Raw genomic sequence first — 21,287 nt, 5'->3', positions numbered from 1 at the left:
GATCTCTGGCCTCTATTATTGACTAAATAGGTGACATAGTTGAAACCGAAAAATAGCGATAGATCTAACCAGACCTGCAGTAGAACAGGATCGACATATTTAGGCAGCGACGATAATTCAAATTTGTCTCGACTTGTCTCGGAGCCAAGGTATTGCGCGGGTGAAGTTCGCAAATAAAGTTTGAATATCGACGGTCGGCGAACGGGTTCCTTGCAGAAAACTGGCGCTCATGCAGCCGCTATGAAACCTAAACTTACTTCGGCACCACACTTGAAACCAACTTGGTCGAACTCAAACCCCGGCCCCTTGCCGCAGCTAATATCTTTGCCTAAGGGGGGGTCTCTCAATTCACGCAGTTTGACAACTCGTTGACCTCACCAGCAACGTTGTCCAAACACTGTGTCACAAATCATACGACGAATTCGGGCAGCCAGTTAATGCACATTATGTTCTTTAACAAATAATGATATGAGCATCTCATGGCTGCTGGAGACTCGCGACATTCAGCCACGAGCGACGCGTAGCAGGGCGGGTCTTACGCGTGGTGCGGCAGGTGCGCGGCTCACTAGTCTTGCCACGACGCATTGACCCAAACGCATTGGAATGCTCCATCGTCCCTGCCCCTTACTCGTCCCTGAAGCTCTGCCTGCAATGACGCTCCTATCCTGCTTGTCCGCAGAGCATATTATGCTGCACCTGATTTCGTCGAGTCGTTCGGGCCGCCAATAGCGATGCCCCTGTTTGCTGTGCGATACCCCTCGGTTCTCGGCTGCAATCGTTTAATACTGTCGCTAGTCTCCCAAATCATTCCCTCCTCGCTCTTCATTTTCATCCGCGAAGCTCTTCGTTAGTTGCTTTGCATTTCCGTGCTCTTTTGATCTTCGGATCGTTCGTTCTTTACTTCAAGCCATTCGTTTCTATTCGATCTAATTAGTATACACGCTCGTTTCCCCCCATTTTTACTGTCCAAGATGCGGCAATGGTCGTCTTTTTCTACCCTTCTCATCCTTCTAGTATCGCAGTGTTTCTATGCTGCTAGACCTGTTGATGCCTACTCGGATTCTTCCTCCGATAATGTCGTCGTCTACTGGGGTCAAGCGTCCGCGGGTTCCCAAGAACCTCTATCGGACTATTGTCAGAGTGACTCAGTCGACATCGTTGTACTTTCTTTCCTGATGACCTTTTATGCCGCCGACGGTTTGCCTGAAGTCAATTTTGCCAACGCTTGCTCCGACACATTTTCTGGCACGACCTTACTGAAGTGCGATCAAATTGCGTAGGTACTTGTCCTTAGGCAAAGGCGTGCGTTAGATATTAATAGCGACTAGCGCGGATATTCAAACATGCCAAGCAAAGGGCAAGAAAGTCCTCCTGTCACTGGGTGGCGCCGCTGGATCTTACGGGTTCTCTTCGGACAGCGAAGGCAGCTCATTCGCGACAACACTCTGGGATATGTTTGGCGGCGGCACAAGCGACTACAGACCATTCGGAAGTGCGGTCGTTGATGGTTTTGATCTCGACATTGAGAATGCAAACTCTATCGGTTATGCTGCTTTCGTCGAGCAGATGCGCAATCTATACAGCGGCGGGGATTATTACATTTCTGGTGCTCCGCAATGCCCATTTCCCGACGCAAGTATCGGAGATGCGTTGGACAACGCATGGTTTGACTTTGTGTTCATCCAGTTCTACAATAACTACTGTGGTGTGAACAATCCGAGCCAGTTCAATTACGACAGCGATTGGCAAGCGTGGGTCTCTTCAACTGCCGTTAACAAAAACGTCAAGTTGTATGTCGGTGTTCCTGGTAGTTCCTCAGCAGCGGGATCAGGATATACCACCCCGAGTGGTCTGTTGGATATTATGAATAGCATATCGGACAAGTCCTCGCTCGGCGGCGTTATGATATGGGATGCTAGTCAGGCGTTTACAAACACAATTGACTCGTCGTTGTTTATTGATGGGATTAAGACTATGTTGGGCCAGGTCGGGTCCTCGCCGTCCTCCTCATCACACCCGGCAGCATCTTCCGTATCATCCAGTGTTGTGGCGACAACTTCGTCCGAGGCTGCAGTCACCTTCGAATCGCTGTCTATTTCTCAGGTAGCTCAGAATTTATATGTTGACTCTGCTGCTACGTCATCAGAGGCGATGCCGGATCTCCCCACTTCGAGCATCGCTGAACCTACTTCATCGTCGACGTCTACTGTCGAGCTGCCTTCCTCGTCTGTTGTCGAAGTGTCGACATCTAGTCTCGCGCCGTCAACTTCCTCTGTTAGTGACTTGCCATCGTCTTCAGATGACCCCGTGTCCTCCAGCACTTCGGAGGCGCCGCTGAGCTTCACTACCACTGTCACGCAGAGCAACAGATACACTGCCACCGAGATTCAGTATGTGACAGTGACGGTTTACCCTGGAGACATTACGAGTACTTATACGTCCGTAAGCACGATGCAGCCCACATCTGCGTCGGCGTCGTCATCACTCGTGGCTTCAGCGGTCGAATCGGCAGCAGGTCAGGCGAGTGTAGTAGTAGATGCATCTAATCCATCTTCATCCTCCGCTGAGACCTCCAATACTGCAGATTGTTCTACTCTCACGGGTGTAGAACTTGCAAACTGTGAGAATGCATATTTTGCCACCCTCTCTGCCTCATCCACTTGCACCGACGGTGCGATAGGATGTGTTGAAGGATTCTTTGCCAAGTGCGATGGCAGTAGCTGGGTCACTTTCTCTTGCCCATTAGGAACGGTGTGCACTGCCTTGCCAAACGGTGATACCGCCTATGCCATTGTTACTTGCGACACAGAAGACGACATTAGCCGGATATTTGGTACAAGTTCGAGTAAGAAGATCCGCAGGCGGAATGTCAGTGAGAGCGAAGAACTTGAGAGACGCAGCATGGTTAGACGGCCTCATAGGCATCACGCGCATCATCGACGGAGTACGTTCTAATTGGCGTCAATTGTAAATTTGTGAATAGCTACTGGACTTTTAACGATAGTGGATTTTGGGTTATTATGACGACATGACAAACAAAATGGTCTGCGACTTGGATTTTGGCTGAATGCGTATAATTTAGTTTTTTTTTGGGGTATATAGTTTGGGATAATGACTGTCATGAACATTTATGATGAACTTTATCAGTTCTTTTCAATTGTGTACTTTACTTTGTTATCGTACAGCTTTGCGTCTCTATTTATAATAACTTAACATGGCCAAAAATATTCGAAATCCACAAAAAAAGGGTAAATGCGCTGACTGAACGTCCTAGAATGTCAAAAAATATCCATACACCATGCTCCTAATATCCTTCGTTTCCTCCTCTTCTTCAAACATCGGCCACCACTTCTCTTCAAATAGCTTCTCGACTTTAAATCCAAGCTGTTTTGCGTCTTCGAAAAACTGCAAATCGCGGTGAAACAGTCTTGCTCGATGTGGTGTGAACACGACAAACACTTTGCTGCTACTGCTATTTCGTGACAAGCAATTCCAGCACGTGGCGAGTAATTTCGCATGTTCCGAATGGTTAAAAACGACGTCGGACAGGATAATGAGATCGTATCCGTCGGAACCAGCTGGTAGGAACTCACGCAGCGGTTCCACATCGTTGCCCCATATATATCCTGCCACGCGGAACCGTTCTCGCTCTTTCTGCTCGTCCTTGCTCTCTTTGGCGTAGTGATCGACGTTATATTCGATGTTATCAAGCAGATCCGCTTCAGGATAGTCAGTAATCACTACTCTCTTGGCATCATGAATGGCGCCAATAAAACTCGGCAAACCAGCCCCGGCGCCCAATTCAAGTACGGTCTTGTTAGCAAGCAGCGTGGAGCCGTGCGTGTCAAGATAGTTTGCGGTTACTTTGCTGGCGTTCCACAGAAGATGGCCCCATAGAGGTGATTTGCCAACTAGCCTCAATGTGATTTGGCCTGGCCTGGACAACGGCATTAGTTAAAACGATGCTTCTAGGGGCATAGAAAATCATACTCTGAAGCGCTTACAAGATCTGGCTTCCGCTCGTATGTGTCGAAAGATGCCGGAGCCTCGGGTTTGTAGAAGCCATCTGGCTCCGCAAACAGTGCGTTGCCTTCTCCAAGAAAATATTCTGTCCCGCTCATTGTATGTGAGCGTGCTGTCACCTTGGGGAGTGTCGCAATATCGTTGTACAATATCTATCTCTGGGATTTGGTCGTCAGTACTGGACATACGATGCCTGACTTTGGACACAGGGATCACCGAGGATTGGGATTGCCTAGCAGATTCATTGAAAAAGTTTTATAGTTTATATTTCAGGGGTTCAAGTACTCAGTTCATTCCGTATTTACCATTGTCATAAATAACAGCTCACATGATTCGCACGTAAAGTAGTTCATGCGATCTATCGAGTTATAACTGCAAAGTTATAGACTATAGTGACATGCTTGAACTATTTTTTGCAGAGCAAATATTAGTAAACCGGAACAAGCTAAGAGTTTAATTGGCTGCCGTAATTTCTGACTAAGCAGAAGGGTAGAAAAGTTAGTTATCGCTAGATACTGCCAGTTGCGGCCATACCAAGAAGAAAACACAGTTCCCCGTCCGATCAACACCAGTTAAGCTTCTTTGGGCCTACTTAGTACTGCGGTGGGAGACCACGCTGGAATCGTAGGTGCTGCAATTCAATTTTTTTTCTGTAACAACCAATTTTTTTTTTGTAATTTTTAATTAATTCTACTTAGTTATGATTATTTATCTGAGTTATATAGCTATGAGGGCTGGTTAAAGCTATTAGATCACAGTCTCTCACAGTCTGCTCATTGAAGATGCGTCTATCGATCGATTACATTTAACTAAAAATTACATCACATTTGGAACCTGTGTCATTGGAAAATGAAACGGCGCCGCGGCTTTGGTGACGTAGTCGAGATCAATTTTCTTAGTCTTCGTTTTATCCGTCGAAGTGAGTCCATCGTTTGTTGTAGCTGACGCAAGAATCAAGCCCTCCTCAAGGCCGAAAATCTCAAACCGCCAATCTATTAATTCATTCTTTACCTTGCAGATTGTCGATCTTGTGTATGGTCTCTCGTTTGTGTCCACGTCTTCTACGGAACTAAACTCGATAGATTTTAAATCCGTGACCAGTCCGATGCCCACGGCTTTGGTGTAAGCTTCCTTTAATGCCCAAAAAGTGAACAGCCTCCGTTTGGTTATTTCATTTTCTTTTTTGCCATCCCTCAAGATTTGCGCATACTCAGAATCTGAGAAAATATCATGGAAGTCATCTATCCATCCCTGTTTCCAGTTCCGCGTCGCCTCTTCTGGGTCAACAAGATCGATTCCGATGTGCCTCTGATCTGCTAGACGCACACCGATCGCAACGCGCCCGCCATGGTGAGAAACATTGTAATCGAAGCGCCCTGTCTCATGAAACGGTCGCCCCATCATCGTCCGCGAAACTCTTGACTCAATCCACGGCAAGTCTGCTAGTTGACTAATCACCAAATGTTGCAGTAGTAGCGACGCAAGGTGTTCCGCAGCATCGCGCCGGAAATGGTATCGCCGAAGTGAATTCTGTTCTTCTGGTGATACGAGGGTGAGAGACTCAGCGAAAAGTTCTTTAGCCTCTACACTGTCATCGATCCAGCAACTGCGCACGTCAATCCATAAAATAAAAGTCTCTAAATCCCAAACCGTAGATGCTGTACTCTCGAGCGTTGACGCGACGCTTGTTGCGTCATCCAATGAGGCCGATGCAAGATCAATCATTGAAGATTATGGCACGGACGACTTCCCCACCCCTCACCGTCAGTGGTCGCTCTAGGTATCTGCAGTCGTTACTGATCTGAGTAGGTCGAGCTGAAGGCTGTCCGATTCACATTCAACAGCGATAGACCGACGTGCGGCTCATGTAACTTGAGAGCAATTATGGCACAGATGCATGAGATGTGCGCCTTCAACTAACTATGACGTAATTTACCGCGGAATAATCAAGGCGGATCCAGCACGATACTGGCATAAACGCATATGCGTTACCAAGATACAGCATTAAGTGAGCATGCTTAGAGTTGTCAGGATTACGCGGCTGTGCGTCGAAGCGGGTCGAAGTGCCGAAGCCTCGACAAGTGCAAACGGCACCGCCGGTGCCCGAGCCCTAGTCCTGCTTATTCTTGTACTTCCCGCCAGGATCTTCATCTTTCACCCGTCTAATTCCAATTCCATCGACTATAGATCACCTTTCTGGTCCAAGGTAGGTTCGCATTTATTGTCCAGTTTGGACATTTCTCTGCATGGTGTCGGTTGAAGACCTGTTATGTTGATATACTAAGAATTCTATGTGTGATCATCGTGGAACGTCAAATTGATGGTGACATGTCAACCATGATCTTCAAAGCATTAGATGTTTGCTATTTCCAATCACATTTACCCTATTTGGCAGCCTGCGCTTTAATATTAGGCGTCAAAATTTTGAGAACAATGCATCGCTCGTGGTTTGATTCGGAGACTAACATGTGAATTACACGCAGATGGCTCCTCCTACCCCTGGCACCCCGACGTCGCAACGCATTCTTCAACTTGTTAAGGTAAGAGAATGGCTCGCAAGGTTAATCGGGTGAGTACGGATCTAACATGACTATAGACGCTTCAATTTGCGTGGTTCACTGGTAGGTTTACGGCCCTGAGCCAACTGTTATGGTAAACTGACTTAAACTCTTCCAGGTCACGTTTTTGTTCTTTTGGGTGTCTTCTTCTATGCCCTGTCGACTGTAAAGTTTTCACCTGGAACGAAATGGGCCCGATTCTGGTATAGAGAGACCTTTGTATCGGTCATTGTCACTTACGGCATTGTACTTTACCGAACGTACAAATCCTCGTTTCCCAATACTACTGCACTCCTACGTGACGACAATGTCCAGTACATGATCATTGCCCTCTTGTGGCTGATTTCCAAGCCATTGCTTGTGACGCTTCCCGCTTTTGCAATTTATTCGTTTTTCCATGTCCTGACATACACTCGCACCAACGTCTTCCCCGCCATTGGATATCCATCGAACTCTCCATTAGCCACCAAGATTCAGAACTTTGTTGACAGCTATAACGACAAGTTTACCAAGGCCGTTGCTAATCTCGAACTTGTCCTTCTTGTCCGCATATTCCTTGATGCTCTCCTCTGGCGTAAAGGTTCTTGGATCTCTCTCGCCGTTTACGGATCGTTCATGCGATTGCGCTTCGAGCAGTCTGCTTTCACTAAGCTTGCCGTCCGTAACTGGGAGGTCAGAATTGACAGTCTTATCGTTCACCCTGCGGTTCCTGCATTTGCGAAGAACGGGTGGACTCAGGTTAAGGCTTTTCTCAAAGGGGCGCCCAGGACTGCCGCCGCACCTGAGGCGAAAACTGAGTGAAAACAAATGAACAATGATCAGACTTGGTGTGGCGTAACACCATATAGTAAGTAATTGGAGATATGGTGGTGCCTGCTGAATTGGACCAATGGTAGGATGAACGTTAACAAAGATCGGCTAATCTTTTGGTACTATTTACAATTGAATGGACTCATGCGTTGATAAGATGAATGCAGTTGTCTGAGCTATGATGTAATTGTGCGGTTGCTGAATATTATTTGTCGTGTGATCCCAAATGTTTGACGTTGACTGTACTTTAGGTTGTTCGTTTCTGGTAGTTTCATGTATGTATTGAATCATAAATTCATACAGGTAACGTCTACAATATACATTATCTTCGCGCGTAATGTGCAACTATGATATAAAGACTAAACGTTTTTGTATTCCCTAATTTGTACGCCAGCAAAATGCAATTTCGTTATCTATTTCAAGTCATCTCTCATCTCTACTAACCTATCCCATCCCTCTGAATCGACCCATAATCTCTTTCCTTTGGACATCAAAGATCTCACCGTGGTTTTCGCTCTCCACTTCCAGTCCTTGCAGACTACTTGACTTTCATCACCGCCAGCCATCCTCCCGGGCAATTCTCCAAGATTTGTATAGGCATCAACCACCATCGCGCAGGCATCAACCGCAGCTGTCCATTTTGTCTTGCTAGTCTCATCGCTTTCAAACGCTGCCACGGCTAGTCGAAACATTTTCTCGTAGGCATCAAGGGCAGCCCATGGCCGCTTGCGCCATTGCTCCACCTTAGCTGTTAATAGCCACAATTCAGGCGTTCGAGTAACTAGGCCAGGTACTGTCTCAGTAAAGAGTTTGATAGCCTGTCTTTCAAAAAAGCTTTGCTTCTTCGCCGAGGCATCGCCATTCTCTCCGCTGCTATATGCATCTGAGACAAGAACTTGTACAAGGACTCTCATGACGCCGAGATCTAAAGCACCTTCACCTTGTTTGTCTCCAAGCAATTCGACTAGACGCAGCGTGCCACGCAAACATGTAGCCCAATTTTCAAGCTTCGCGCCAACAATAACGAGATTACTCCACAATCTCGAATCATCGGGGTTCAATCTACACGCTTCCGCCAGTGCGCTCAGTGATTCCTTCGACTTTGAACGTTCAGCACCAGGCTGTTGACCCATGTGCAGCAATGCTGTTGCCAAATTAGACCATGCCTTGGCATCATCTTTATCCATGGACACGCATCTTGTGAAGCCTTCTGCTGCAAGATCGTATTGCTGGGTTTCTAGACCAGCACAGCCGTACAGAAACCAAGCTTGTCTATTCAGCGGATTCTTCTTCAACGCTTCCGCAAGGTGGACAATGCACTGGTCAGGCGCGCCTGCCTTGAAGTAATACTCTCCTAGTGATCGCTTGGCTGCAGCATACTTCCCTTCGTCCCAAGCTCGTTCCCAGTATTCGGGCTTCTGAGTGACATCGCCGAGTACCGACCATGCACGTGGAGTGTTAACATGAGGAGTCTGGAGATACTTCTCAAGAATGTCAATAGCCTCCTTTGGAGAGCCGGCCGCGGCAGTGCAAAGAGCACTTTCTATGGGAAGGTCCAACCTAGCATAGATATCTTGTGCAGACCGAAGCATACCAAGCGACAAGTACTGAGTCGCCAGCGCTAGATCCATCCGCCAGCGCGGTAGGAGTGGTAATACATGTATATACTTAAGGCGTTCCTCGACTGGAGCAACCGCTGCGGACGTATGTATCATTGCAGTAGACGAAGAGGCAACACCCAGCTCATCAACGAGACTCGCCATTTGCAGCGTCCCCCGCTCAACGGTCTTTGCAGAATTCGACTCGAGAATGCTGCGCTCCCAGAGAGCTCGAGAAAACACCGTCCAATTCACCTTGCCGGGAATATACGATGACTCTGATATGCTCGTCGATGAGAGAATGACGCGAGAGACATAAGCGAGAACTTCCTCCGTAGTCAGTGGGCTATTGGATGGTGAGACGGATCGAATTCTGTGTTCTGTCACAAGTAACAAGCAACTGTCGATATCCGCTAGCACTGATGGCCTGTTCGGATCCTCTTCCGAAAGTGAGACTGAGATGGCTTCGTCTCCATTGCCATTGTCACTTTCCTCACCCTCACTCAGAGTCTCACCGAGATTCACAAATTTGGGTGCCTCAAGCAGCAAATCCGAATTCAGCGGTAGAGCAGATGGTAGCACATCCTCTTGACTGTTCTTAACCGCGACCTGCTTGTTGACTTCACGAAGACCAGGTGAGCTTCTAGCAAGCACAACCAAATTCGCGATCTCTCGCTGTTGGTATTTCGTTCGTAATGCCTTTATACCAGTGACGTTGTACTCCAGCCCGGTTGCTTCTTGAGCGTATTTTAGCGCCTGCGCTGCTCGAGAGTCATATGAATAGTATATGCTAGCGCGCGCCAACTCCAGGAAATGTTCGGCTGTCTCAAAAGCTGATACCGACGAAGTGGATGGCGCCGATGCCGTAAGATTGGCGAAAATCTGATCGTGCAAAGTCGAAGCCGGCGCAGATAGAAGTGACTGATGTACCATAAGCGCCCGTGCCAGCCACTTGCATACAGCTTTGCTCGGTGCCACGCTAGCGAGATAGTTTAGAATTGCGAGTGCGAGAACTAGAAGATGTGGAACTTCGGCATGCGGATACGCTTCTTCCGAATCGCTTTCTAGTTCAGAGATACAGTGTGATGCAAATGCTTCCTTATCGTCGACGGCTTCTGTAAATATACTATAAGCGTCAAAGCTAAGCGGAGGTCCGGTGTAATTCTGCTGTAGAAACGCGTTTAGTGAGGAAACTCCAAGATCGAGAAGTTGATCCGTGGATGCTGCTGTCTTTGAAGCACCTTGGCGTACTACATCTGTAAATGAAGATTTAGGTAGCAATTCTAACGACGCCAATCGCACTAGATCTGGGATCCTCGAGGACGAGTGGTTCGACGCCATGCTTGTCACGGTAATTGTCTATGTCCACAATTTTGTTCAATTTTCAGCTGCCTTTAGTCATGTCATGAGGTTAGGGTTGGTTCCAACCACTCTCTCGCCCGTGGGTTTGTGGCATTGCTGCCCTCTCCGGAGCTGACCAAACGACTCATGCGCAGGCAAAACATTTTATATATACTAATAAAATGTACATGCCAAAAGTCTATCCTGTAGAGTAACTCCCAATACACAGATAATTAACTACGTTACATCATGATAAGAGGATTGACGTAGCCATTATTCTCTACCCATTTTTTAATACTATCCATTGCCAATGACAAGAATAAGATCCGCCGTCAGCGGTTTCTTCCTTATATGGTTTACCCGCATCCCAATTATGATGAATTCTTGATCCTGATTCCTATAAGTCACGTCCCTTACCCTTCATCCACACTGTCCCTATCCTTCTGAACAGGGACTGGACAACCACTCTGACTTCTGCTCCTGGTTCACGCCCGAGGAGTTCGACACCTAGAGGATAAAACACCTCCACCTGTCGAGCAAAGTCTTCCTGATTGAACTTCAGGTATCCTTCTATCACTTCAACGACGACTGGTTTCCAGGCGGTAATATTTCGTTGTTGCGTCTCATCGTCCAGTATTGTGTATCCTCTAATAATATCCGCACATAGTCTGTTGCTTGATCAGTCGTAGTCACAGATTTAGATACCTAAAATTACTTACGGAATTAAAGCCTCTTCAATGTTCTCCTTATTCTCAACGCGATCTTGATTAGGATCGTGATACATTCGTAGGAGAATATGGATATACGTGGAAGCAGCACCTGATTCTTGCTTCAGCAGATTCGGTAGTTGTTTCATAAACCCTTCCTTCCATAGCTTTATACGCAGTTCCCTGTTTCCATTAAACGTTCTCGCAAATTGGAAGCTCTTGCGCAAGACGCGCATTAAGACGAGCAGTTCCTCGGACGGAATATTGTTATAAACCTCGTCATTCGAAAATAGCTCCGACACCGCTTCGATGAGAAGAAGCTGCAAGACGCACTTAACAATGATCTTGTTGAATTCGCGTTTCTTGGCCGGGGATACGACCGATGGCGCCTGTTGTGTTGTGGGCGTCTGAGGATTTGATGAGATAGACGACACTGACGATTTTCTCACACCATTCGTGGGAGCTGCAGACTCACCATCATCTCCTAGTCGCTCACGATGGGCTTGCTCGATGTCATCGTTCGGGATAGGGTATGATAATCCGTTGATTTTCAAGCCAATGACATCAATCTCGTCTGCCGGTGAGACGGGTGGCTCAGCGCCTTGCGACAAAAAGAGTTGATAGGCCGTCGTAGTCTCGAAGAGAGTAACGAATGCACCAACAATTTTGGTCCAATGCTCTTTTCGGAACTTTCGAACATTCTGAGTGATAAGTTGCTGAAGACAAGAGCTGCCGATTCGAGCCAGAGTATCGTTCTCCTGGCATATACACGTGATAAGGAGATCCAAAAATCCGTCCAACATGCGCTCTAGAGTATCGAAGTAGTGCGTAAAAAGTGCCATCAGATTCCGCAGAGCCTGGATCATAGTCGTCGACAGCCACACAGACATGTCCTCGTGATTGTTAAATCGTGACATCTCGGATCGTGATTTCAGAACAATGAAAATGGGGAATAAAAGCTGTCGGCACACCAAATCCCAGAAATCCGGTTGGAAATCACCACCGTACTCCACAAGTGTGTCAAAAAGGTAGTTCAATGCTCGGGACCGTACCTCTAGGTCTTCCCCGGTCATGATAATGTCATGGAATGCAAACAGCACTGGGAACCAGAACTTGACTGATGGATCTTCGATAGATGCCTTGCTCGCGGCCTGCACAACAATCGTACCGGCAAGAACATTCTTCTGATACTCTAGCATTCGCGGAATCGAACTTCGAAGTAGTTCGATTGAGTGCAAGCTTATCTTCTGGAACCGGAAATTCTTGGCAAATTCTGTCAGACAAACGGCCAGATCCGCAAAACTTCCCTGAGCCATAATCAACTCGAAATCGTCCTTGTGGATGAGTTTGATATTCTCGAATGCGAACTGAACGATTGGCTCATACTGCTCTTTAGCAGCAAACGTGAAAACGCCAAACATTGCCGACCAGCCAGACCGAATATTTGCTGCACGAGATAATACCATTTGCTGCAGACACCGAAGAACCATATCCTTAACCTGCGGGGATGGATTGTTCGATATGATATGCTCAAAAGTTCGTAGGAAATCTTTCTGGAACTTAAAGTGTGGCAACTCCTCCATTTCCAAGAACCGCATTGACAATTGGCGAAGGGAATCGAGAGCAAAGAAAACAACTGTGATATTGGAATGGCAGCCAACGTTATTAAACTGCTCACCCATGATGGCCCACAGGTTCGACCACTCAAATCTGATACGGTTCATGTTGTAGTAACAAACATCCACCATCTTCTGCAGCGAAAACATTCGCGGATGCTCACTCTGTCCGGACGACTGAATCTCTTCGCGAGAGACCGCAGTTAACGCTCTCACAAAATGCACTATACCATCACCGGACAACATGGAACTTTGAGTAAAAATCTTATCCATTGCAACCACGATTTCTCTAGCTCGCGTCTCCTCTGCAACGACTGCCGAAAACGGGGTAGCAATCGTAGATGACCGTGATCGAATTGGTCTAGTGGAGACAGAGCTCTTTGACCTCTGACTCTCAAACGATTCACGCCTAACCTGAGCATTAGCTATCAGAAAATTGCAAATATAGCAAATTACCTACGGTGCTAACTTGGCCAGCCCTAGATCAGGCACGACACCTTCTGAGATTCCTGAGCTGATAAGCTGGAATCGTTCGAGCTGACTCACACAGGTAAGCACATCCTTCCACGAATCTTTCAACAGATCTCCATCAGATAATGCAATATCCAACAGAGCTTTCGTTCCCTCCACGTTCTTTGGCTTCATCTCACTGATATTCTGCAAGTTTGTGTACTTCGCCAGAGCAGAGACGAACGAGATTCTTGCAAGCTCAATATCAAACAAGCACGCAATTCTTACTGCCAACTTCATGCCCTCCATGCAGGATTTGATGATGTCTGGCTCGTCTGAGTCTTGCATAGGTGCAGATAGACCGGCTAGGAAAGACATCCACACAACGTCGAACATGGGACCAACGTGCTCGAAATGCGATGCACTATAGAATATCACGGTTGGACCACTGGTTTCCTTACGCTGCGAGCGAACCAAATTCTTGAACAACAACTACGAATGGTTAATTAAACTCTTACGGTGATTCAACAGCCACCTACCTCAGTCTTATTCGCCATCTCACGCGACGCATGCAAGTAGGCCTCTCGCTGTAGGTCTCGACCAACCGTAGCCAGAACCTGTCCGATGTTGGCCGCAATTGAGGTCGCTCCCGGCTGTGCCGGCGATGGACCAGCCATGAGCGCCGCGTCGTGCTCTGATTTGAGAATAATCTCATTATTCAGAATTTCATCGAATATGTCGCTCAAAAAGGCTTCCGGCAAGTCGGCGTTATCATTGATACCTTTGTTATTCTTGAAGAAATCCTGCTTGCTCATGCGATTCTTAACCTGAGGGGAGTGCAAATCGGTATTAAGCATAATTACTGAATACGCTAGTACGTACGCAGTATCCGCATTCGCAAAAATTGAAGGATTTCCGGAAATATACCGCTCGGCGAACTTCAACATGAATCGATCGATCTTTTGAGATTCGCCTGGCAGTCTAAATGCTTGCAAAAAGCGTCGTAGCGCATCAACGAATTTCATATCCGAGAAATCCATTAAGTCCACGAACGCATGCATGATGACAACATTCTCAGGATCGCCCTCGCCAAGGTATTCTCCGATGATAGCCTTCGAAAGACCTTCAGTTGTAAGTAAAAAGCGAGCAACATCGACAGGGTCCTTAGAGGTGATGAAATTATTCTCGCACAGTAACGCAATTCCCCTCTTAGGTTTGAAATTGAACTGTTTGATGCCTTCCAGTAACGCAGTTTTCCTATGTTTCAACGATTCAAACTGAGAAGGATCATCAGTAGGAGTAGTATTGCCACTTGTTCCATTGACGATAGATCGACCTTTGTCTGCCAGTGGCGATGAGAGATGTAGTGCGCTGCTAGGAGTAATCGAGCCTGCTCGAGTTTCATCATCTGCAATCGAATCTGAATCTCTTTCGTTCGGCTGCGGAACTGCAATGGCGGCAGCATCTGCGATTCCCTTCTGCGACCATTCCACAAGCGACTCAAGTATAGTGACGAGACAGTCCAACGACAGTCGCTTAAGCGTGTACTCGAGTGGGATTTGTGAAGCAAGCTCGGCGGCGGCGCTGGTTTGCATTGCTGCTGCAGCGCTTGAGGAGAATGATGGAGGTATAGCAACGCCTGCGGGACTGCCGGAACCACCGAACGAACTTGCGTCGTTCACGCGCTGTAGCTCCTGATACTGCTGCAATTGGAACTGCGTAATGTGAACGGGAACGACGGCGACTCGAGAAAGATATTCGATAAGTCGCTGGAATATATTGTCCAAAGCGGTGTTGTCACAATCGTAATTAAGATAAATCTCAACTAGCGCACGTGGATCGGCAAACAATCTCTCGATTCCTCGAAGGAGGTACTGTTTCTGATGGGGAGTCGAATTCTTCATTTCCAAAATAGGAATGTAAATTTCCGTCATGAAAACTTCGATTTCTTTCTTCATCTGACTTCGCAGATTGAGGAGGATTAGCCAGAATATATCGCACGAAACCTCAAAAATCGGAGGAATGGGACTTGCAGCGTTTCTCGAGAGACACAGGCATAGGTATTGTCGGATCGCATGAATGAAGACTGTCTCTTCTGACGACGCACTGGACCGAATGATAACATCTTGTGAAGTGAACACGATCATGTGAGCGCTTAGAATAGTATAGACCAGGTGCAGCGATAGAAGCTTCGACCGCATGGCATGAGATCGCATGTCGGGCTTGTCAGTAGCGTCAATTGCCTTGATCGACAGCTTACACATCGCACGGAAAACCAAGAAAGCATCTCGAATAAAGAGCTCCTCCTCGTCGCGTGGACCACTATTCGCTGTCTCGGGAATCCGTTCTTCGTCGAAAGACTTTTTGTTCTCGAAAGACTCCAGTGTAATCTTGGTCTGAGGCTGCCCTTCCGGTCCCTTTTCTGCTAGTATAGTATCTGATCCCGCACCTTCTTTCGCTTCATAAACTTCATTGGCCTTATCGTCATCTTCAGGAAGTCCCTTCTCGTCAAATGTGGGTGGGATAGGGATTTCAATAACATCAGAGTTGTCTTCTTGAGTACCCTGTAAGTTTATTCGACGCTTCACTCGTTCAAACACTACATTAACCATCTGTGTAAGCGTCGCCTGAGCGATGGCCTGATTTGCATTCGATCGAGATAGGATGAAGATATTGTACGTCTGTCTAATTGCCTTCAATAGCGCCGCGCCATGGACGACAGTCTTCTCGTTGAGCACGGCGGCGAGCAGAGCTTTAATAATTTGCAGTTCGACTCGTTCGTCAGTAGCATCCCCTCTGAAGGAATCGCAGACGACTTCGACCGCTTGATCCACTATCTTGATAGAACGCGCAGGAAGAGTTGGCACAGTGTCTCCATCAGCTGGCTCCGGGGTCGCTGGTACGTCCACGAAAAAGGAGAACGAGAAAAGCTTGCCGATGCAATCAATGGCGGTTACTTTCACATCATTGTCATTTGTCAACGTAGCCAACCGCAGCGGTTCCAAGATGACAACTGGAGAAGGCGAGTCCGGGGAGAGCTTTTTCAACTGCTCTACAAGGCGGATGACGGGTTAGCGCCAATGAAATATATATCAAATAATAACGTACCAATAGCATTATTTAAACCTATTTGTAGCGGACTTTGACGCCTTCCATCTCTGCTGGCTAGGATAGATTCAAGCGCCTTGCTCACAAACATCATAGATGACATCGTGCTCGAATTGCTAATTCTGCTGCTTGCAATCGACGTTGTGGACCTGTGCCTTGACACAGAACCAGACTGTTCGTCAGCAGTTGGCGTCGGAGGTTCGGATCGTCGCTGCTCGGTCGTCACCGACTCGGAATCTGTGGGAGATTCGCTCTCATTCTTTGTGACCTGAACAGCCTCACTGGACTCCGACTGCTCGCCGGTCAGCGAAGGATCTGGCTTTTCTACCGACTCAATTGCATTGCCACTTGGCTCAGTCTCTTCCGAATTCTCGGTTTCGTTGCCTGCCGGCACAGTGGAGGGCTCCGCGGAAGACGGGGTGGCCGTTGCAGCTGAAGCTGCAGCATGCGCAGCATCGTTACTTTCCCTGCTCGAATCGACAACAGCGTCCACACTCTCGATAGGGGGAGTGACCGCGTCCGGCACGATCGGTAGCTCCCGCTCGGAGACCATTGATGCAGGACGAGGGACGACAGATGGAGAAGAAAGGATGGTAGCGCGGAACTGGTCGACAGTACTTAGGGTGTGATGCGTATTTTGTTTCGACGGAGTGTGGTGCAAGTGCAAATGGCGGCTTGATGGCAGCCGCTTAATTGCACCGCCATGCACTAGCCACCCTGATGCGCCACAACGGCTGGCGGATTTTTTCTCCCCGCTCTCACTGAGAACAAATACCTAGATCACGACTTTTTGCCGTCCAGCCAGATCCACGCCGCAAATATGGCAACTCCGTTGTTCGACGATCTATTTACTATCACAACCCTCGATAACAAGCGCTACGACCGCGTATCGCGCATCACGGCGACGTCAAATTCGACTTCGGATATCCACCTCACGCTCGACATCAATACCGAACTGTTCCCTGTCTCTACAGGCGAGATTCTCTCGCTAGCTATTGCCAAGACTCTCTCCACTGAGTCGTCATCTAGAAACACTAGTACTTCTGGCTGGCGGGAACCTAAGCCCGGTGAGCGTGGTCTGGCCGATGACTACGACTACGTTATGTACGGGACCGTGTACAAATTTGAGGAAGGAAAGAACGATAACATGTATGACAACACTTAATTTTATATTGAGCATTATTCTAATCATTTGGTAGTGCCGTGTATGTGTCCTTTGGAGGATTGTTAATGTGCCTTGAAGGCGGATACAAGAAACTTGCCTCGCTGAAACAGGAGAATGTGTATCTGCTTATCCGACGATAGACGGCTTGTGACGGGTAAATTTACGTGAGTGTATAGTATTTGCAAAAGCATTTTGTTGTATATTAATTCGGCATGGTGGACTATATTGATGATGGACGCGGGGATTCGTGTCAAATCGGGATTGAGACCATACATGAGTCGTGCACATCATGTTGGCCATACTTGTTCTAACCGTGGACGACCTTCATTAGCATGACATTTTAACTGTGATGTCGTCAGCTATTTACAATGCCTAAATTATGCCGTCATCCTTCTTATCCTCACAGATTCCCCGTTCCAAAACTTCTAATGCACGCTCATAATAAACTGGTGAATGATGGAAAATGCCTCTTCCAAAAACCGGCTCACCGAACCGTTTGTCAACATCCAAAACTACTCGACCAACGACGCGCGTAGCCTTCTTGGTTCTTCCGTCGTGCGTCTCGAAAACAGTGCTAGTGGTCAGGTGGTAGACATCTCCCGGTGGTACCAGCTTCTCGTTCTGCATGCCATGGCGCAACTTGCAGAGTTCAGCCCATAGATAATCGTCATCTTGAGCATCGAAGAACGCGCCAGTACGAGACGCCAATTTCGATAACACGCGTTTGCGGATTTGATCGACGACGCCCTGTTTATCGGCCTTGAAAGCAAGCGCAACGCTCTGGAAATCCCGGAGTACGCCGAGCGAAAGACAGGGCACGATGTCAAGGCCGTAGACGACCGACGTTGTGAGACGACGAGTTTTCATTCGAAGATCAGACGAAATCGTTGCAGGCGGACCGAAAGCATAGCTGTGAATCTTTCGGCCGGCTGGTAAAGTCGAGTATCCTGATGTGACAAATATTCCCCCCGGCGCAGGTTCTGAGATTAAAATGCTGAGAAGAGCCGCAACACCTCCGCCCTAAGTAAAGATTAGCATTATCTGGAGATCTGACTTTGCCAAAAACATACCAATGAATGACCACATATGACTAGACCATACTCACGGCCCAGCTCCTCCAAAGCAACTTTAATGGTCATAAGTACGCGTGATGACGGTCGCTTGAGAAGCAAAGCCGATTTTAGCATGCCTCTGTGGGCTTTGTATATCTTCCCACGCCATTCGAACTCCTGGTACTCGCACGTCAAGTCGGTAAGAACATCTTCCAGACCCAACGTTCCTCTGATAGTTAAAACCACAGTCTTGTTGACGTGATCGACGGCGACAAAGTGCACAAGAGGAATGCCTCCCGACTGGTCAATGGCAGTATCGGTGAAACTGGATAGCAGGATGTGATCCAGACCAACGCCGGTGTGACTTGCAAATGCATGGTGCTCGGCGTGATGTGCGTCGGTGGAAGGGAACATTCTATCTGCGATGCCAATTCCAAGCAATCTCATGAATGATTGACCATATGAGGCAGACGCGAACCGCATATATTTCGCCAAGTTGGAGCATATGTGTGCAGGCGGGAACGGCTGAATCTGAGGTTCTTCGCTTGCGTCGAGAACAAGTGATGTCTGTGACTGTGTAGTCTTGAGCGTATAAAACGATGTTGATGAAGACCGGCGTCGGCCCCCTCGACCGGAAACTGGTGACGACTGGGGTGGGGCGGCTGCTGAGTTTGAATTGGAAGGCGACCCGATCAGGACATCAGAACTGTGATGTCCATCCCTGTACTTGCCTCCACGAAGATGCCGTTGCGATTGTCGACGAGTGATAGTAGTCGCGCCAACTGCAGGAACAGAATTGTGCCGAGAAAGCTTCTTGCTGATAGGCACCATTCCAGGACCAATAAACGGACTTGCCGCTCTCTTCACATGCTGATCGACAGACTTCAAGCTCTTCGAAATCCGTCGGGAAATGGAGACTTCATGCGCTGCTGGAGACTCAGGCGCAACAGAAATGTCGTCATACTGAGATGTCTTCACAGGGCTGCCGTCGTTATGAAGGAGATCTTCATCGTCGGTCATCACTAAATCAGTGTGAGACCTAATATCAGCTGGCGGTTGCAGTTGTCCATCGGGCGTAACCGCGCCGTCCCGCGATAGCGAATATGTGGAAGGAACGTCGCTTGAAACAGATGGGCGCAATTCTAGAGACACTCTTTGCGTGCCATCACCACTAACCTCCAGCAGGTCGCGCTCATCTGGGTCCTCGATCTCGTAGACTTTAGAGTCCGAGCGTTGCGAAGCAATGGACGATCCGGTCTGCTGTCGCATAGAAGACGTTGTAAATCCATTGAGAGGCGGGCGACTGAACGCATTAATATCCTCACCCGTACCACGCTTCTTGTTAAACCGCCGACTGATACTCTGAAACATGACGCGATACCGAGGATTCTCACCATCGCGCGGATCAAGGACTTCTTCTTCCATGACGACAGCATTGTCAGGGATTGCAACCTTAGCACCCTCCGCCGAAGAACCAACAACTTCAATTGTCGTGGTCTTTGTAGTTACTTCCTCGGTGCTGACAACAACTTCAGCATCGGGTGCGATATGCTTCACGACCGCTAGTTCATCATAGAGATCCGCGCGCGTATTCTTGACTTCGAGGGTGCGGGTTTCGCCTGTGTCGAGAACGACGACGTCCCAAAGCACACGCATTTCGATTCCCTGAAGCGTGCGGCGCGAGCCGCGGGCTTGTAAGATGGAAAAACACGTAAGACCAGAAACAAGGCCGTAGAGACCTGATCCGTCGCCTAGCTCTCGCCGAATTAAGGAGATGATACTGGCAATCGCGCGGGACGATTCTGTCGAGCCGAATATGCTATCGACCATATGAACGGAATCTTGTGCTAGATTACTGAATGTAGAGACTGCAGATGTAGCAAAATGGAAAGATGCAGACGCGAAAAGCTGTGCTAGCGTTGTGGTCCTATTTATCGCGGACATCTGCGATACAGTCAGAATGCCAATCACACACGGACGTCGCACAAGATATTTTGTATACCCCAAGAGTGGTGAAGATGCCTCCTTCTGGAACATCTTCCTCGGCCTTGAATACAAGGCTCTCGACCGCTCGCTTCGAAACGTCAATAGAGGTGATGGTACCTATTCGAGCTGAATCAAGAACGGTTTCGATAACGAACGTGCCCAGCCGCAAAGATATCGTCGACGACCGAGAAAGAGCCGACACTAGCCGCGCTAATCGAGACGGCAGCAAAGTGGGCGATAATATGATCGGCTCCTCGTCGGAGTGAGATACTCTGCTCATGGCTGTGGTGGTGTCTTGCAAAGCAAAATTGTGCGGGGAAATTGGCACGAGGACGAAAGTACCTATCCTCTTCGAACCAGTTAGTGAGAGTCGACAGAGAACATTTCTACACGAAATAGCTCTTGCGAAATGTGTAGATCACCAACAGCTGCCAATGTGAGCAAATCCAGGAGGATTCGGTTGACGGAGCTGAGCAAGCACAATTTGACTTCCCCTCCCCCAACGCCTCAAAGCACAGTTGCAAAACGAACAAATGACGTACGCCGCGGATCTGAGATGCCGCCACTGCGGATCTGGACGGGAGCCGACGAATTTGTTTGCGAACAAGAGCTAGAGATCAGCCTGGAGATGCGAGAGCTGAACTAAGTGTACGTACGCCTGCCAGGGAGTCAACGTGGCGGACCCTTGCAGCTGTTAGCGCGGAGCCAACGTGGCAGCCAGTTGCCTCGGGGCAGCACTCATCGCCGGAAATACATGCCGTTCTGTTGGGGCAGCCGCGTCGTAGCAGCGTATAAGGCACAACCTGCGCGAGACTGGTGCATGGGGCTCGAGGCTTCTGCGGGGTTCTGGAAGGTTGCCTTAAACGTATATCA

At 48.2% G+C, this 21,287-nt stretch overlaps 8 protein-coding genes across 8 annotated transcripts; 3 read left to right on the top strand and 5 right to left on the bottom strand.

The window, feature by feature from the left end:
* The first annotated feature begins 736 nt into the window (after positions 1-736).
* On the top strand, positions 737-3,163 carry POJ06DRAFT_222821 (glycoside hydrolase superfamily). Its single transcript, XM_056185662.1, has 2 exons — positions 737-1,276; positions 1,329-3,163. The coding sequence occupies exons 1-2, from the start codon at positions 972-974 to the stop codon at positions 2,953-2,955; spliced, it is 1,932 nt and encodes a 643-aa protein (XP_056044030.1). The 5' UTR covers positions 737-971; the 3' UTR covers positions 2,956-3,163.
* Positions 3,164-4,250, bottom strand: POJ06DRAFT_222819 (putative methyltransferase-domain-containing protein). Its single transcript, XM_056185661.1, has 2 exons — positions 3,991-4,250; positions 3,164-3,937 (listed from the first exon to the last, which is right to left on the bottom strand). Exons 1-2 carry the CDS (start codon positions 4,119-4,121, stop codon positions 3,271-3,273), a joined length of 798 nt encoding a protein of 265 aa, XP_056044029.1. The 5' UTR covers positions 4,122-4,250; the 3' UTR covers positions 3,164-3,270.
* A 328-nt stretch (positions 4,251-4,578) lies between these two features.
* Positions 4,579-5,840, bottom strand: POJ06DRAFT_301220 (uncharacterized protein). The gene has a single exon (XM_056190734.1). The coding sequence runs from the start codon at positions 5,746-5,748 to the stop codon at positions 4,840-4,842; it is 909 nt and encodes a 302-aa protein (XP_056044028.1). The 5' UTR covers positions 5,749-5,840; the 3' UTR covers positions 4,579-4,839.
* A 327-nt stretch (positions 5,841-6,167) lies between these two features.
* Positions 6,168-7,727, top strand: POJ06DRAFT_210088 (uncharacterized protein). The gene is made up of 3 exons (XM_056185427.1): positions 6,168-6,563; positions 6,620-6,644; positions 6,700-7,727. The coding sequence occupies exons 1-3, from the start codon at positions 6,507-6,509 to the stop codon at positions 7,380-7,382; spliced, it is 765 nt and encodes a 254-aa protein (XP_056044027.1). The 5' UTR covers positions 6,168-6,506; the 3' UTR covers positions 7,383-7,727.
* POJ06DRAFT_253125 (uncharacterized protein) lies at positions 7,728-10,342 on the bottom strand. The gene has a single exon (XM_056187598.1). The coding sequence runs from the start codon at positions 10,328-10,330 to the stop codon at positions 7,805-7,807; it is 2,526 nt and encodes an 841-aa protein (XP_056044026.1). The 5' UTR covers positions 10,331-10,342; the 3' UTR covers positions 7,728-7,804.
* POJ06DRAFT_275643 (uncharacterized protein) lies at positions 10,343-16,927 on the bottom strand. The gene is made up of 5 exons (XM_056189656.1): positions 16,212-16,927; positions 13,643-16,155; positions 13,114-13,595; positions 11,050-13,062; positions 10,343-10,998 (listed from the first exon to the last, which is right to left on the bottom strand). The coding sequence occupies exons 1-5, from the start codon at positions 16,762-16,764 to the stop codon at positions 10,728-10,730; spliced, it is 5,832 nt and encodes a 1,943-aa protein (XP_056044025.1). The 5' UTR covers positions 16,765-16,927; the 3' UTR covers positions 10,343-10,727.
* A 22-nt stretch (positions 16,928-16,949) lies between these two features.
* Positions 16,950-17,658, top strand: POJ06DRAFT_107515 (uncharacterized protein). The gene is made up of 3 exons (XM_056184003.1): positions 16,950-17,360; positions 17,411-17,540; positions 17,593-17,658. Exons 1-2 carry the CDS (start codon positions 17,032-17,034, stop codon positions 17,514-17,516), a joined length of 435 nt encoding a protein of 144 aa, XP_056044024.1. The 5' UTR covers positions 16,950-17,031; the 3' UTR covers positions 17,517-17,540; positions 17,593-17,658.
* POJ06DRAFT_253118 (uncharacterized protein) lies at positions 17,338-21,179 on the bottom strand. Its single transcript, XM_056187597.1, has 3 exons — positions 20,431-21,179; positions 18,447-20,372; positions 17,338-18,396 (listed from the first exon to the last, which is right to left on the bottom strand). The coding sequence occupies exons 1-3, from the start codon at positions 20,692-20,694 to the stop codon at positions 17,749-17,751; spliced, it is 2,838 nt and encodes a 945-aa protein (XP_056044023.1). The 5' UTR covers positions 20,695-21,179; the 3' UTR covers positions 17,338-17,748.
* Between the last annotated feature and the right edge of the window lie 108 nt (positions 21,180-21,287).

This window comes from Lipomyces tetrasporus, assembly GCF_029532465.1.
Source record: "Lipomyces tetrasporus strain NRRL Y-64009 chromosome Unknown POJ06scaffold_5, whole genome shotgun sequence".
Lineage (NCBI taxonomy): Eukaryota > Fungi > Ascomycota > Lipomycetes > Lipomycetales > Lipomycetaceae > Lipomyces > Lipomyces tetrasporus.
This window is presented reverse-complemented; position numbering and strand designations above follow the sequence as displayed.